We start from the raw sequence: 17,471 nt of genomic DNA, 5'->3' as shown, positions 1-17,471 counted from the left end.
AGTTCTCTTTAACTAAGCCAGTGCCTCCTCTGCCTGTCTTTGTCTTCACAGGGGCTGTGTTATCGGACCGACTTTTCATTTCAATGTACCTTCCCTCGTCTTTGGTGACGTCTCATTTGGTGAGTGTGCTGTGAGCTTGGACACAGGTTGGGAGGTCTGTGCATTACCAAAATGGAGCACTTGAACATAAGAGCATCTGACACTCATTTTCCTCCAAAACAGCCTTTGGGGTGTTCAAACCAGGGCTGCTGGTTGCTTGGGCAGTGTTTTTGCCATAATGAGATCAAATAGGACCGAAGGAATAGAAAGCTGGTATTTTGTGGTGTGTGTCATATTCTGTTCAGCTCCAACCTCCCAATATTTGGCAGCAGAATGGCTGTGAAAGTCCTTGTCCTGGGAGGGCCCCAGGGATGGGACTGCAAGAGGAGGGGAGTTTAAACTGCATACTGGTCTGTAGCTGCTCTTGGTAAATTTTCCTTTTGTAAGGCAAGGATGCTCTTTACCCACCTGACCTTTAATGTGAGTGTTAATTAGTGGTGTGAGGGTACCTCATCACATTTAAGGTAATATGCCCAGGTAATAGCTCTGCATTGGGCACTGATGTCCTCAGTGTCCTGGACTCCTTCTCCTTCCCCACCAAAAGCCCAGCTCTGCTGACAGCCCTGGTGAGCATCCAGAGTGTCTCCATTGAAATGCAAATTTGGGTTCTCCATCTCAGTTTCACAAAAGGCTTTTTACTGAAATGATCTGAAGTTTAAATGTGAAATCAATTGTGGATTGATTGAAGGGCCATAATCATTCTGTGCCCAGGATGCCTCTGTGTTTTCATGCTGTTTGTGGACTTTTTAAGAAAACCCATTACCTTCCCTGAGCTGCTACCTCCCCTCCCTACATCACCACTCTGCCACTTCTTTGTTTCCTTTTGAATAAAAAAAACAACAAGAAACCTACCAGGCAAGAAATATGGTTATGCAATAGGAGATACATCCTACTTAATCTGATTTTGTTAATAAGATCTTTTCAGCTGAAGGCAGCTATTGTATTTTGGCTTTTTAACTGTACTGCTGGCTGTTGTCTGCGCCTGGTGACTTTGGTCTTGTTTGGGATCGTTAAGTCTGTCTGTGTCCTTTTAGTGCAGCTCCCATCTCCCTGCTGGAGTCTTTGCTGGAGGTGGGCGGTGGGCACTGGATATGGGCCTGGAGAAACTCCCTGCTGTGTCTGGTTTGGGCAGTGTTTTTGCCATAATGAGATCAAATAGGACTGAAGGAATAGAAAGTTGGTGTTATGTGGTGTGTGTCATATTCTGTTCAGCTCCAACCTCAACCTCCCAATATTTGGCAGCAGAATGGCTGTGAAAGTCCTTGTTCTGGGAGGGCCAAGAGATGGGTTGGTTTTCTTCCCCATCTTTCCTTCCCATCTTGGGAAACAGCCATGGGAGATGTCTCATTCTTTATGAGCTGGCCAGCCAAGCCAGGTGTCTGCTGCAGAACAGGTTATGGGCTGATGTCCTGTCTCAGATGTGGTTGTATCACTGGTTTTCCATTATGCAGAGCAAGCGTGAAAGCTTAAGTGATGTAAACCTCTGCCGGCAGTAATAAAAGCCAGTGTGCAGTGTGGATGTGATGACCCCATTTGTTAGGTAAGGTGGGATGTGGTTCCTGCTAATTTCTAAGCATCAGGCTTGCTTCATGTGAAGTGGGCTGCAAATTGTCACATGCTCGTCTGGTTGCCCCAAAACTGGAGATTGCCTTAAGGATCCCGCCTAGAGAAACTGCAGTAGAGTGCTTTGCATCATGCTATAGCTCCTACTTTCATCCATCCTTTCTTCTGCTGTAGCTTATCCTTGATGACAATGTACTATTCTTATGTATTGAAAACTGGGAGCATTAACAAGGAATTTCATGGACTGAATTTTCAGAACAGATGGTCTGAATGCACACTTGTAAGTGAGGAAATAGTTGGTGCTGCTGTTGGTGCAGGTGATAGTGTTCCTCACAGTTAGAGAGAGAAAAACTTATGGTGTTCAGCCTCACTAAGAGTGGGCATTGCCAAGGACGCAGTCTCTATGATCAGGGTAAAAAGGAACTTAAGTGTCAGTTAATTCCTTGCTTAGCTTCTCAATTAGCTGCAATTCAGACGGAAAAGAACTAAACTCTGAGCGCAGTTTTACTGTAACAGGATATTCACACCAGGAATCTTGGGATAATAGGTGCAAAAATTCGTTCGTGTCGTTTTCCTAGGCTTTCCTCGCACCTTGTCATGTTGCCTCACTAACACCTCCTTGGTGCCCATGACTTTCAACCTTCGTATTCCTGGGGACGGCTCAGGGGATGCCAGTGTCACCAGCTCTGCTCATATGTTGGACTCCGCTCCTCCACCCCGGAGAAGGGCAGCTCAGCGTCACTTCAAGCCAAATGAATTTATCATAAAGCCCCGCAGAGGGACCATCCGTTCCCAGGGAAATGTGAACATCCAGGTATGGGAAGATTCTGGCCATACGTGTTTCTACAGGTTGAGCTGAAGCTTCACTGATGTACAAGAGTGCTTTTGCACTGCTAGATTTAAGCATAATGTAAGATATATGCACTAGTGTTAGGCTTTTGTTAGGTAGTTTACTCTAGGACTTTTCTGAAGGAGCACCGTTTTGTTTCCAAAATCATAACCTGAAGACCATGTACCATATGGTCAAATGCAGAAAGTCATTCATGTGTTTTCAAGAACTGCTTAGAGTTATTTGATTTAAAGTGGGCAGAGGAAAGGTGAGGGCAGAAGGTGGCTGTTAAAAAGAGAGATGTCATCATATAAAGCAGTTTGCTTTTCTTTCTTATTTCTCCTCTCCTGTGGAGCAGAAGGAGCTGTATTCACTGTGGTGATCTCCAGTGGGGACTGAAAAAGCTTTGGCAGCAGTGAACTGCCCTCAGCATCCCTCTGTAAAGCTGAACTCATTTTGTTGAAGTCAACAGACTTTCTCTAGATTTGTTATTGTAGCTGAGATGAAAAACTGATCCCTTAATTTTAATACTGTGGTGAGTAGAGCACTAGCCTAATTGTGCTTTAATTTAGCTTACATATGCCCTGATAACTGCACAGTGTATTTAACAAAGATACTGTCAGAAGGCTTTTATTACTGCCGGAGACTGTGCTCTACACATGGGCCAGCAGAATTAGGGCGAAAACCTTCTCTTCCGTACTGTGGAACAAGAACCAGAGGACACCACACATGGACACAATGGCTTTTGGGAGTGATCAAGTATTTGATGCTCTTCTCTTCCACTAGGTCACCCTGTGTTCCAACACAGTGAAGAGTTACGAGCTGGCTCTGGTGGTGGATGTGGATGGTGTTGGCAAGGAGGTGTCGGCACTTCTCCTCACAGCCAGGTACCAGCACTTCCCTTCTGCTGCCTTGCACATGGTCTGCTGGCTCCAGCTCCAAATGAGAAGCGTTGCTTAATGAGCTATTTCTGCCCAGCTAGATACGAGAACAGCAATGCTCTGAAAACAGCCCATGTTGAGAGGCACCTGTGCTCAATGGACAGGCACAGCCCTCAGCCTTTTTCTAATGGGAACAGTAATTATATTCATTATTGGCCTGTTTTTTGGTGCTTGAGGTGTAGCAAATTTCCTAAGGGCTCTCTTCTTTCCTGCAAGTGATGAACTTCTGCTGGGTTGTGACCAAAATACAACATTTGTTAGGGATGCAGCAAGCAGCCTACTGAAAGCTGCTGTCTGGTTCAGTTAATGAAGACGTGCAAATGGGGAAGGGCTTGTGGCAGGACTGGTGAGAGAAAAATGAAGGCAAGATCTTACAAAAGTGAAAATAGTTCTTTGTGTGGAAGGTGAGTTCAGATTTCTCTGCTTCCCTCTAGTTCTTTTGGGCATTTATGTTCTCAGACTTAAGCCAAAAGTTGTTCTTGCTGCAGCCGGATTCAGTCCTGTTGTGCTGCAGTGGGTGTCAGTTTAATTACAAGTGGGATGCAGCTCACTGGTGCTGTTCTCTCTCCCAGGCCTGGGCTTTAATTCTGTAAAACACGTAAAAATGGGAACAGAGTGTATGGATGTATGGGGATAAAGGACCAAGGTAGCTGCAGGAACTGGAGAGGTTGATCACCCACTGTGTAAGGCAGTTGGTGGCTCGTTCCCTCCATTGCTGAGGCAAATGGCTGAGTTTTCAGGCAGGGTAACAATGGTATGGGAGAGGAGGGAGTTGTTTTTAGTGAGACACTGGTAGTCTTGTGTTCCTTGAGCCCTGGTGAGCATTGGTCCTTGATGGGAAGGCTTCCCCAGAGCTCATGTCTTGCTGGGAGCATTGCGAGGGTCCTTGCAAACCACCTGGGGTGAAGGTGCCTGTCAGACATCTCTGGGACAGGACACTGCTCTGCCTGGACACTTGGCCACGCTGGCAAGCCGCTGCAATACCGAGACTCAATTTGTCCTTCCCTTACCAGAGATTGCAGAATAAAAATGAATATAAAGAAGTTAAAAGTGATTTATTGCTGTAGGGGTATTAAATGTCTATTTGACAGTGACAAATGTGTTATGCCTCATTTCATGCTATTTAGGGAGTAAACAAATTCTACATTCTCTCAGTATCTCTAATTCCCTTTTGATCATCTCTCTTTCTAGATGCATAGTTCCTCCACTGCAAGTGCTCAATCCCATCATGACATTTGGACGGTGCTTTCTAAAATTCCCTTATCAGCAGATGCTGACCCTTGTGAACGACAGCGATCTTCCAGGCTGCTACAAGGTTCTTCCTCAGGTTTGGCATTGCATCTGCCTTTTGCCCTCAAATGTTACTGAGGTATTAATTAGGAAAAAAAAGGGGGTTGAATAAGACCTTGCAGGTTTATATTCAGGTAGATGCCTGTTTTCAGCAAACAAAGGTTTGAGAACAGGAACCTACCTGAATATAAATTTTTAGGAAGTGCTTAAATGGAAACCTACCTGACTATAAACTTTAGGAAGCAGTTTAAACTCTTTAGGAAGTAGTTTCTATTGTAGTCTTTGGGTTGCTATCAGGCAGGAAAACTTAGAGGAGTGTGAAAAGCTGCTGCAAGGAGGCTGCCAGCAAAGGAGCTGATGTTTGCAGATGTGTCAGTTTTTGGACCCTTTCAGGATGCTAATCCTGTACTAGTCTCGCATCTGGTTCTGTGCCTTTTTGCCTTCTCCTAGGGATTTTTAAAAAATTGTTAATTGCCATTGTGGTAGATGTCAAGAAGTTTTTCTCAAAGGTCACTCTGATTCTTTCCCTTTTATAGAAACACAAGGAGGATGCTGCTGTGTGGTACTCCAGCCCTGCGCCCTGTGGGGTCATCCAGCCTCACAGCTCGGTGGAGGTCCCATTGATACTGGAAGCCCAGAGGATGGGAGAACAGGACACTGTTGTTCGTGTCGCGATATTTGGGAGCGAAGAATCCCCGCTGGTGAGTCCTTGAATGTGAGTCTGTGTGACTCATCTTGGTGGGGTGTAAAGTGTACAGGCAGGGTTGCTAATTGCAAGGATCCTTGCTGGGAAACAACAGCTTGTAATGTATAACTGCATGTGGACAAGGAAAGAAGAGATTCATGGCATGAGCAACAGTTACTGTCTGAAGAAGAGGAAGGATGGTATCTTCTTAGGCAGGCGATAATCTAAGAGTCTGACATGGTGCTTAATTTACGGATATGTGAGACAGGATAACAAGCTCAGTCTGAAACCCACCACAATCCCTGGGTCTCATAGGCTGCTGTGTTATTAGATGAACAGCAGCTGATGCTTCATTAGGGCTTTTGTTCAGGAGCACACAGGGGCATCCCTGAATCCTGCTAAAGCGAGCTCTGTGTAAGAAACCATGTTGAAAGTCAGGTTAGTTACATCTGAGAAATATCCATTGTATATCTTTACCAGAAGCCCCAGCCGAAGACACGAGTCTCCACACCGCTTACAGCTGGAGCACAGAGACTTTTGATTTTTGCCAAGCTTGGAAATGGATGAGGCAAAGCATTCCTTGGCTAGGGCCTCCTGAAATATGTTGTTTGCATTCACGCATATGCACCAGCAGCAAAGACAACAAAATGTAGGCAGGAGAAAGTTGTATGTAGTGTCCTGGCTTTGCGTAGCTGAAATCTAGAATAAATTTAGTTAATTAAATTTTAATTTAAAATGATATTAACTTTTGAAGCAGCTGTTTTAAAATGTCTTGTCATCTCCCTGAGCACGGAAGAGGATGTCAGAGGATTGCTGGGAATGTTAAGCTTTCTGTAACAGAAAGGAAGACTGACATTTTGAAAGTAGTCGCAGGGATTTAAACTTTTATTAAAACGAATGGAGATGATGCTGCTGAAGCCCCTGGACACCACTGAACAACTCAACCCCGGCCTTTGTGGATGTGCATGGAAACCAGTCAACAGGAATGCCAGGCAATGTGGGCTTTGCAGGGAAGACTGAAGTTAGACAAAACAGTTGCTCATAAATATAAGGCACATTTCCCTTGAAAAGGAGCGTTTCTCCCTGATAGAATAATAGCTGTTTAACTGTTTGCTTAACTACAGTGTTTTTGCAAAGCTTTTACACTTGAACTAACAATTTATAGTTTCAAACTTTACCTTAATCATTTTTATCTGGAGATGAATATGTCAGTTTTTTTTGCCCAAAGGACAAGCATTTCAACTGGAGAATCCTAACTGTCCCCAAATAAATGACTAGCATGAGATAGAGCCAGTGTTTTTGCCCATTAAGTCAATTTTAACATGCAGTGTTAGTGCTGAGTTGCTGCTAGGACCCAGCGAGTGCTGGTAGAAACCTCAGTGGGTGTATTGACAGTACGGACCTGAGTTGATCAGGCGAGATTCTTTGTGTTTTCTATAGGTCTGTCCTATAGTTTGTGTGTGGTTTCAGTAGTTGCCTTCTCCAGAGATTTCTGGGCTAGCAGGACAGCTAACCATCCTGTTATACATCCTGGACTGGTGGCAAATCCCACCCCTGTGGATCGTTTGGAGCAAATCTGAACTCAGGAGAATTGCTGCAATGTGTTCCAATAAAGCAAAACATAAACTTGGTCTTAAGTTATGCTATCTGGTATTGAGACCAAGTCTTGACACTGTTTTAGGTGAAGTGGGTACAGATCTTTCATCCAGGTTGTGTAGGGTCCCTCCATGGGTCTTTTGCCTGGTATTTTGTTTGCCGGTGACTGTGTGCCAGCTTCAGTTTGTGTGTGTGTAATCTCCTGCATTAAGGAGCTGGTAAAACCCAAGCCTGGGATTACTGGAAGGGAAGCTTCATGTGCCACAGGCAGGAGATTGGGCAGCTGGCTGCTATCAGAATTAAGTGGTCACTCAAACCACATCTGTCTGCCAGGGACAGATGCTCTTCATTCCTAAATGATAAAATGTGACATGACATTACCCATTGACAAAGCCAGCAGTGCTGCTGGGGGCAGGACAGGGGGTGTATGTGTGGCAATATTACTGATGGCAAAGTTGTCACTGCCTTTCCACATGTGTTAACATTGCCTTAACACTGTTGAATGGGTTTTTTTCTTGTCTCTTTAAGACTGGAGAGATTTTTTTTTAATAGGCCCTTTCCTTGGTGAGGATATATCTACTGTGTTAGTACACACTTAATGAAGCCAGCTAGCCTGGGCATCCTCCAGAAGTTATTCTGCCTGTCTCCAGAGGGTTCTGTCCTGCTTTTGCTGCTCTTGTACCACTGTCACTGGAGGCAGAGCCAGCAGAGCTCTTTTCCCCCGCTCTCTCTTCCTGGGAGCTTTGAGCAGCATCACCCCAACTGCAGTTCTCTGTGCCTCCCTTCACCCAGAGGGATAAAAGGTCCATCATCACGCATGGCTTCAGCTCCTTATTTCGGAGGTACCAGCCTTAGTGCATGATTTTTGGCTCACTCTTGCACAGTGTCCTGTCAAGGGATGAACATTTCTTGATGCTGCTCCTTCTGGCTAGTGATTCTGACAGCTGTCAATGGCATTTCCTTGAGTCAGACATCATTAAAGGTTTTGCATCAGGGAGGCTGGTTTCTTTTGTGGTTAAATCATACCCTGTGCCCTCCAGTGAATCGTGCATCAGCTTGTCAGTCTTGGGAGTTTTATGCATTCAGATCCTGTTTAAGAGTTGGGGTGTTTGGAACTGATGAAATCCAGCCAGAGTGGATAAATTCTCATTGTTTTTAATGGTGTGAGAAGGTAGTTTATCAAAGGAATCCCATGTTCCTTCTCCAATAGTCTGCGCAGTTCTGCTAGAATAAAACTTTGGCATCTCAGACTATCAAAATAAAAAAAAAAAAACCTGCAGATAATACCAGTAACACACATAGAGACAAATCAGAGGCAACTAATTTGCAAGATCTCTGCTCAGAAGAGCCTGCTTTGCTTTGGACTTGTGCTGGTTTCCACGGGTGTAGTTGTGGGACTGTTAAAGAAGTTGCTTTCCAAGTGTGACTGTGCAGCAGCAGGAGTCAGAGGGTGGTTTGGGGCAGACCAACATGTAAAAGGGATGGGAGCAGGCACAGGGTAGAGGAATGAGAGCAAATATGTGAAAAAAGCAAACATGGGCAACTGGGAGCTTGTGGCTTCTAGATGGGATTGCCAGAGACCCCACACTTGCTCCAGGCTTTCTGTTTCAGTCTTACAACACTGAGAACTTCAAACAGCTGTAATTAGCCCTTGGTCTAGAAGTACACTTAAAGCTGTCTAATCTTTTTAAACTTTCCCTGTTCTTTTTGATCTTTCCTACCTGCTTCCCGGAGCAGAAAATCCACTTAGTGAGCATTGGAGAAGGACCGGTTGTCTACGTGCAGCCGAGTAAGATAAATTTTGGCAATATCCAAGTTCTACAAGATGTTTCCCGAATTCTCCACCTCTCCAATCAGACTGTCATCCCTGCATCCTTCTCGACAGAGATGGTAAGTATCTGTGGGGCTGTTTTCTAACAAAAATGACTGGTCCATAGCAGTCAGTGACTTTATTTTTATATACAATTCCATATTGCTATCTGAGAAAGGAAGTTACTCCATCACAATGTAGCAAGAATAACATGTTTCTGAGTGCGGTTTTAGCTGGGGCACTCCCCAGTGAAAGAGAGAGTTTGCATAGATGTTTGAGCACAAATTAGTCTGGATCATTTTTACAAGTTTTCCTTTTATTTTGTGAAAGGTATTTGGCTCTGAGAGTCATGCTCTAGGAGATGAAGAGAACCCTGTGGCCCCTTTGCTCCTGAAAGGGCTTGAGTTTCCCTAGGGTCTCCCTGTTATATCTGCATTTGCTTTGTGTCATACTCCTGTTGATGAAAGAGACAAAGGTGTGATGTCTGTCCTCAAACTGCTGTGATGAGGTGAGGTTCACACCTACTGGGAGTCAAACCAACTGGGTTGTTGCACAAAAATGTACTTGTAAGGGTCGTGTCCCTGTGGAGTCTGTGGACCCTGTAGTGTTGCAGAGCATCTCTGGAGATCAGCTATACAAACAGATTATTTAATTCTTGGAGGCTGGGTAGTGTGACAAGCTCTGCAGCAGCAGGAGAGCTTGGCTGTGTCCCTGGTGGGGAGAGCAGGAAGGATGCAGCTGGGAAGGGCTTGTGTGCTGAGGCTGGGTGGGATGCGCTCCTCACAAAAAACAGGGTTTGGAGGCGATTTGTCCTTCTCTGTGCTAGGTGGGTTGAACTTCTGGGGCTGGTCAACCCAGGCTGAATTTCCATCTTGCTGCTTTTCCAGCTGTTTCACTCCAGTTTCTGTACCCAGGAGAATAAATGTAACCTCAAAGTGGGGGATTGCTAGGGCAGCTTGCTCTGATTCCCCAGTGGAAGTCTGTTTTCCATCTCTGCAGAGAGCAAGCCACCTCTAATGGGTCGTACTGGTTTTTGTATGCTTGTACCCAAGGCTGTCCTGCAGAGCTTTGTTTAGGTACCACCATGCTGGTGTTGTGCCTGCCCTCCCCAGGGGGTTTGCAGGGGTAGATCTGCCTCTCTCTTGCCTCAGTGCCCTTATTTATGGGATTGGGTAATAAAACCTATCCTGCTTCCCTGTAACCTCTGCAAATATTGTGGCTATTCAGAACAATAATATGAGGTGGTTCAGGGATAGTTTCTTTTCCTGCAGTGAAGATGAATTGTGCTGCTCCATAGTCCCCCCTGCTGACTCCACAGGGTTGAATTACCCCGTGGTGGGCATCTCGGCTTCTCAAAGTAGCTGCTGAGATCGCGGAGATGTTCAAGGAGGCAGGTCCTGGGAACTTGCTCTATCAGCCCTTTCAACAAGGGCTTTTCAGACAGGGATGCTGAGCCTGCCTGATGGGAGCAGCTCTGCAGCAGGTGAGATGTGCTCCAGCTGCTCCCTCACCCTCAGCAGCCACCTCCTTTGGTGCTGTTTTGCTGCTTCTGTTGAAGTTTTGCCCTTTGCTGCTGCCTTAGGCTGCCTGGTGGTTTATTGTTGGGGACAAGAGAGGACTGAATCATTTTTGAACTGAAATTTGAGATGCAGTTGAGTGTCAGGGTGAACTGCACGTGTACATCTAAGAGCAGAACTGGCTCCAGCTGGTGAGTGACTTGGACATCCTTCATTTCCTTGTGCCCCTGAACCCCAGCATTGTGTTTTCTAAGATGACAAAGCTGCTGCTTTGATTTTATGCTTGGAGATGGCTGCAGGACAGTGAGCTGTGATTTCCCTGTCTCCCATTTGATAGCTAATCTCAAAACCGTGGCTGTTTGCAGTTAGGCTTATAGATCATCGTTCCCACTCAAAAGAAAAAGCTATTGATTGAAATTTTCACAGCAGCGTTGGATCAGCAATGTTACAGTACACTGACTGGCAGCTCAACAAACTGAATGAGATTAAATTAAGGGGCAGCAACAGAGTAAGTAAAAGGTTGGTGTCTTGTTTGAAAGAGAAAAGGAAAATGCTGTAACACAGATGGCCATGCTGCCACCTTGGTGGTGGTCTTAACCATCACATGCAAATGGCTGTTCCTGTCAAGTCAAACTTTTCTCCTAGCTTTGTGGGAGAAAAGAGCTTTATCTGAGCAAGCCAAGATGCTTTTTTGTAGATGACTTCACTTTGGGAGAGTGACTTAAGGAATTACCTGGAGTGCCCCTTGTGCACAGGCCTCCCTGTATCCATCTTCTCTTTTCTCTGTTGGTGAGTTGTGAGTGAGCAGCACTGAGCATCTCTGCTGCCAGAAGGAAAGAAATAAAATACCTCCAAATCTGTGCATTGAGTTTCCTTTTTGGGATTGCAAGGGAGTGTAGGGATTTCATACCCTGGTCCTCTGTTGGCTCATCCCTGCTTGCTGGGGTATCAGCAGGTCTGTGACCCTTTGGACCAGTGTGTCATCCCCTGCTCATCCACTGAATCCTTGCTGTCTGATGTACTTCTCTTTGGCAGGTTGCTTTCCCAGCTGCCAGGCAGCCCTGGTAGAGCATCCTCTGGTTCCAGCACGGGGAGGGTTTGCTTGTTTTGTGGGTAGAAGAGACTGGAGAAGTTCAGTATGAAGGAGCTGCTGCAGGTTGGCTGGGGGCTGATGTGACCTGCTGGAGGAAGTGGCTGTTTCCCCTCCTTGCTGCTGCTGTCATCTTCTTTTCCTTTTTTTACCATATTGACAAGTGCAAGAGTTATATTGATTAATGGAAGTGTTTGTTCTCCCTGCAGAAAGGCAGAGAGGAAAAAGTGTCTTTCTTTGATAATTTCATACTTGTTTTGTCTCTGTCTTCTCAAGGATCTTTTATTTGGCTACTAAGAATGACATCTCTTGGCATCACAGAAGGCAGCTGCCTATCATGGCTGTGTGATCAGAAAAGAAAAGGCTTAGGGTGTAATTTTTGTTGTGGCAGTTTTTTTATGCCTGCATAACCACCATGCTGGGTCTGTTATGTGCTACTGCAGAGGGGCAAACGGTGGTTTCCTGGTGCCTTATGATGAGGGAAGAGAGAGAAAACCTTACTTGGGACTTTCTCTCCTGGTGATGGTGCTCTGTTTCCTAGTTTGAGATTGTCTCCTTTGACCTGATCCCTGATCTCCCTAATCTGGAGCCCTGTGCTCCTGATGGGGCTGGTTGCTGCCTGCTTTCCAGCAGCGGTTGTACAGCTGGATGTGGTCGTGCAGCCAGCTGTGGTGTATTCAGGAGGGTGCCTGGGGAGCAAGTCCCCTCCATGTTCCCAGGGGTGAGCTGCCATCAGTTTTAACTGGAGCTTGCATTGCAGAAGAGTCCACATTTTGTTTAAGAAAAAAAGAATAAGCTGTAACTGTTTATCTTCTCACTGGACTTCACTAGAGAAAATCAAATCATTTTCAGGCAGCATATAAAGGCTCCTGGTCAAACTCAGCATAAGGAAAGAGAGAACGTGCAGTTCCTATTCCCCCACTTGCTTCTCTCCTCATTAGCACAGGATTTGTTTCATTTACTAATTTTATTGCTTATTATCTCAAGCTTTTGACAACATTCCCTTTATTGAAGAAACAGCCATATGGAGACACAGCAAAACATGGAGATAAACTTAAAAACAGTGCTGATAAAGGGATGCTGCTTTAGTGGTTCTGTTTCTTGTTCTGGCTGGTAGGTGATTTTGTTGTTATCTGGTTGAATTGTGCTGGCTGTGGGGAGGGAAGGCTTTGAAGAGTGTGTCAGCATTGTTTGTAGTGCTTTGCAACTGCTCTCACTGAAGTCAGAGCAGACTGGAATTGGAAAGAGGGTGGGTTTTACATCTACTGTAAATTACTTTTCTTTTTCCTCTTGAGCATCTGAATAATTAGCCAGCCTGTCAGTGTTTGCTTGTAGCAAGACACAGGCAAACTGTGCTGTGCCCTTCAAATGTATCTGCAATGCTATTTAGAAGTGAGTGTTAAATCAGCTTTCCAGGATATGGACAGCATTGGACCTAAATATGTGCTGTCTTCCAAGACGAGCAGAAGTTTTGAAGATACATAAGCCTAACTCTTTCCAGAGCTGTCCCACCAGAGCCTCATGGTGCCCTGAAAGCTCACATTTAGACTGAAACCATTGATTTTGTTTTTAAAGGCTATGCTTTGCTAACACAGCAGTATCAGTTTGCTGATTTGAACCCAGTTTGGTTTTGCCAGAGCTGGTTCATGCTGGAAAACTCACAGGTGTTGCTCGTGAACAAGTCTCATGGCCAAGAGTGAGCGAGCAGTCTTGTGCTGGTGGCTGGTTGTATGAAAACCTGAGGAAGGTGGAAGGTTGTGTTCCTCCCAGCGTCTGGGGCATGTGGCTCTCAAATGGGAGCAGAGATTTGGAGAAGACATTAGGAAAGGTGCCTGAAACCTGGCCATGGAAAAGAGGATTTTCTATCATGTCAGGTATAGAATCATAAATAGTTTGTGTTGGAAGGGACCTTCAAAGCTCATCCAGTGCCACTCCTGCCATGAGCAGGGACATCTTCACCAGCTCAGGTTGCTCAGAGCCCCATCCAGCCTGGCCTGGGATGTCTTCAGGGATGGGGCATCTTATATGAGTTCATGCCCTTTCAAAACGGCTGTATTTCTGTAATTGAAGAAATTATTATTCTGCTCGTCTGGGAAAACTAAGCTTGTCGCATTGTGCTGCACCCGTTAGCCAACTAAATTAAAGAAGGGTAGAAGTCTTCAAGGCAATTATGTTCCTACAAGCAAGAATGACTCAGCGGAATGCTTTTCCCAAAGGAAAATCCAGAGAAATTTGGTTATTGAATGTCATGCTGGCAGCATGTGGCCAAGCTGTATCCATGTCCTGTGTGGAGCGGTGGCTCTGGTCTCCCCAGCCCAGTGGGGAGGGGGGGGTGAGCTGTGGACCAGGGACACGGATGGAGACAAGCTTTGTCAGCTCAGTCAGCAGTCTGCTATTAGCTGAACTACGAGTTACAAATTAGGCTCCATTGTCAGTGGCAGTGAGTGCCACACTTTGAGGTTGGTTTATTTATTTATTTATTTATTTTTCTCTGGCTTTAGATGCTTTGCCTCTTGATTTCTTGATGCATGCCCTTGCTGGTGCTCTGCGGCGGAGGCGGAACCAAAGTGGTACCCATGATTTTGCTGAGAAGATGCTGATGCTGAGGTGCCAGGAGGAGGCCGGTTGTTGGTGGGAGCATCTCCCAGCCTCGTGCTCTGGTCCCCGCCTCCTGCTGAGGCTCATGGTGCTTTGGGGCTGTTTTCTGCCACTGACAGATAAAGAGATGGCTTTGAAATGAAGATTGTAGTGTCCCCTACCTTTTGGGAATGCTGAAACACCTGGGACAAATCTCTGTGCACCACTGACACAGGATGGGGTTTTATTTCTCCTTCATGTGCAGCCTCCACAAGGAGTGATGGGTCAGCCTGAAAAGGCGCAAATCTTCTCTCGCTAGAGCTATGGCTTGGTCAAGTACAGCTGTGTTTTTAACATTGAGTTCTGCTTCCTTTTTCACTTGTGCAAGGCCAGAACAACCAGGTCACTTTTAATTAACTGGCTTTAAGTAGCTTCAAAAGAACTGAGTGTTTTGGCTCCTCAGTCATCCCTTAGGGCAGCCAGCTGTCTGTCTCAGACACATGCTGGTGTCCATTATCGCCAAATTTTGGCAGCTCTTATTCACAATGGACATCTGTCCTGGGAGAAGCTAAAGATTTTGGTGTTGAACTTCAAGTGATTAATCCCTACCCTTGCCTAGCACTCAGGGACTGTGATGTCTGATAGTGCAAGCTTCTGCTGGGACAGAAATAGGCACTGTCTTTGTCTATCCAGTGCAAACAGCTATTGCATCATTTTTCAGAGCATTTGGGGATAAGCAAGTAGCAGGGATGTTATTGCAAGTTAGATCTTGGTCTCTGAAGTGATGGAGTTTTTTAGCCTGGCTCCAAGAGATTTCTTGTCTCTGGGATGCAGCTTGGATGGGTGCAGGCAGAAGCTGACCCAGAAACCTGAGTGCATCTGGCCTGGCAGAGCCTTCTGGTCCTGGCAGGTCTCCTGTACAGTGATGCACTGTGCTGCCCCTTGGACCCACACCAAATCTAACTGAAGGAATGAGAACACGATGCAAATCACGCTCCTCTGGAGTGGGCTGGTGGCCTGGCAGCACATGATGGGTCTGTGCTGGGAAATTCGAACTTTGGCTGCATTGAGACAACCTATCATTGTTCCTCAGTAATAGTTTCTTGGGTACAATTTACTGCCCGGCTTGTTGCCAAGCTTTGATAAATGAGCTTTGTCAGATAGCAGACTTGCAGATTCACCTCTGGAGCAGAGCTATCGGGTCTCCTTTTCAAGCGAGCTACCCTGTGTCAGCATGAATCAGAGGAGAAGCTGTACGTTAATGTCAATGAGAACCCAACACCCACCAGCTCAGTGTGAACGTGTTGAGCGGGTAGCCCTGGGCTGGTGGCAGTGCAGTGGATGCCTTTGAGGCTATGCAAGGGATGCAGGGACAATAGAAGAGGTTGGTGGGATTTGATGTGGTCAGCAAGGTCAGACTTCTCCTGTCTGCTTGCCTGGGGTTGTGTGCATCGCTGGTCTTCGAGACAAAAATTCATTTGGTGCTGATTTTTGGATGATTTCAGAAGGCTCAGTGATTGTAGTCTCTCTGGGTAAGCAGGCAGAACTCTGCTGACAGGTCTTGCTTTGTTTGCTGAGTTCCTGTCTAGCTAAACACTCCGAGTTCAGCCTAATTTTTGAGCACCGCCGCTCCTCTGCAACCAAGGAGTGTCAGGAGTGCAGAAAACAAAATGATAATTAGCCAGACCTCAAAGGGAATATAAGAATATTCCCTAACAGAGTATGAGGTCCCAAACCAGAAGAATGGAGAATAGATTGTGGATAATAATGAATGTGGAAGATGTAGGAGTGAAAAAAGCCTCACTGGTCCTCATGGAGAAGCAGAGCCTCGGTGTTCACCCCGTGCCAGCTAACTTCCTCCATCCCATTCTCATCTTGCTTTTTTTTTTTTTTCTTTCTAAGACTTTCTCTTACAGCTCTAGAGGACAAATTAAATGGAGCTGGGTTTATTAATTTTGCCAGTGCCTGGAATAATTTTGATGCCTTTGGCATGCTCCAACCTGGGAAGCAGGCACACAGACCTGACCTGCTCCCCATGCGGGGCACAGTCAGCCCAAGGAGTTACTGTAGCTGGGGCACACGTGCTACTGGGACCCTCAATGCTCAGCAAGTTATTGCTTCCCTGGCCTCCAGCTACTCTCACCCTCATTAGCAGAGGTCATTTTGCGTTGTTAAAATGCTTGCCATGACTTTGAAGTGCTGCTTTTGGTTTTCCGATGTTCTTCTCCCTTGGGCTGGCTGTTAGAGCTCAGTCCTGCCAGCCTGATGGATGGAAACCTGAGCTAAGTGTGCCTGGATCAAGCAGTGCTTGGATCCCGTCAGGCCTCCAAGCACATCATTGCTTTATATTTAAAAAAAAACAAACCAACCCTGCCCTGCTATAGTAATGTATAGCTGAACATTCCTAAGGTGAGGGCATTGCTGCAGCTGATGATTGGTAAGACCCAAGTGCTTCAGTCCTTCAGGGGCTATTGAGAAGCACTGTCTGACTCTTGGGGAAAAAAGTCTTTGGTGTTGGGGTTTTGATCAACCTGTTTCAGAGTTATTCTGCCAGCTCTCAGCCGTGTCCCCCAGCCATGTGGCTGCTGCACTGGGATTCGAGCAAGTCCTGGTTTCCTCTGGCCTTGAGCCTTTCTGCAAACCTGGCTACTGTTGTCGGGTAGTCAGAGATCAAGTATCTTCCCTTGGTGCACACTCCAAAGGCGATACTGGAGGGGGAATAGCCTTCTCCTGAGGATGAGCATCCCTTGGGCTGAGCAGAACTGGGTTAATGAAGTGAGTCTGAAGGAGGGTAAAATAGAGGTTGTATAAGTTCCTGCATAGTTGCTGTTTCCGGACGCTGTAGTTTAGATTGTAGATTAAGCCTTTTTCTTTTTTACCCTCATATCTTTAGTCCTTTGTTTTCCTGCATCCTACAAGAGACCAGGCTCTGTGGTTTCCAACCTAAGTTAGTGTTTGGCTTGTCTTACAGACTGGCAAATGCTCACGCTGGAGGATTGAACCCAGTAAAGGAGTGATTCCCCCTGAGACCGAGGTGTCTGTGACTGTCATAGCCAACCTGGATGACACTGAGAAATTCAAGGACGAGGTGAACCTAATCATAGAGAACAGCCACACGTATGTCATCCCTGTCCGTGCTGTTGGCATTGGCACCACGATTGTCACAGATAAGCCCTTTGCTCCAGCGCTCAACTTGGGACCCCACTTCAGGTAAGGATCTTTCAGATCTCACTTCTCCTGTGGGCTCAGCAAGGAGGAGTTTTGCTGTAGGCCTGCAGTGCTTCAGGTCCTGGGAATGCAGTGAAGCCTCAGGAATTCCTTTAGAAACATTTTATAGCCATTTGAAAGTCATTAGGTATCTTCAAAAGCCACCAAAATGGAAACCAGTTGTTAAATTGTCACTGAATTGCCCTTAGTTATAATACATTTATTTCCTCATTTTATCTAATAAAGATTTGGAGGAAAACAGCAGGT

General features: G+C 45.9%; 1 protein-coding gene across 14 annotated transcripts in view; it reads left to right on the top strand.

Moving 5' to 3' along the window:
- The window catches only part of HYDIN (HYDIN axonemal central pair apparatus protein), a 167,087-nt gene that overhangs the window by 80,736 nt on the left and 68,880 nt on the right, over positions 1 to 17,471 (top strand). For all 14 annotated transcript variants that reach the window (XR_010465959.1, XR_010465960.1, XR_010465961.1 and 11 more), the window contains 7 exons: positions 52 to 119; positions 2,241 to 2,476; positions 3,278 to 3,378; positions 4,624 to 4,759; positions 5,259 to 5,423; positions 8,741 to 8,893; positions 16,969 to 17,207. Coding sequence is in view for 11 of the 14 variants with exons in the window: in XM_065028958.1 (XP_064885030.1) it covers positions 52 to 119; positions 2,241 to 2,476; positions 3,278 to 3,378; positions 4,624 to 4,759; positions 5,259 to 5,423; positions 8,741 to 8,893; positions 16,969 to 17,207 (1,098 nt within the window). In the remaining 3 variants the exon portion in view is untranslated. The remainder of the gene's footprint in view (positions 1 to 51; positions 120 to 2,240; positions 2,477 to 3,277; positions 3,379 to 4,623; positions 4,760 to 5,258; positions 5,424 to 8,740; positions 8,894 to 16,968; positions 17,208 to 17,471) is intronic.

This window comes from Columba livia, chromosome 13 (assembly GCF_036013475.1).
Source record: "Columba livia isolate bColLiv1 breed racing homer chromosome 13, bColLiv1.pat.W.v2, whole genome shotgun sequence".
NCBI classification, from domain to species: Eukaryota; Metazoa; Chordata; class Aves; order Columbiformes; family Columbidae; genus Columba; species Columba livia.
This window is presented reverse-complemented; position numbering and strand designations above follow the sequence as displayed.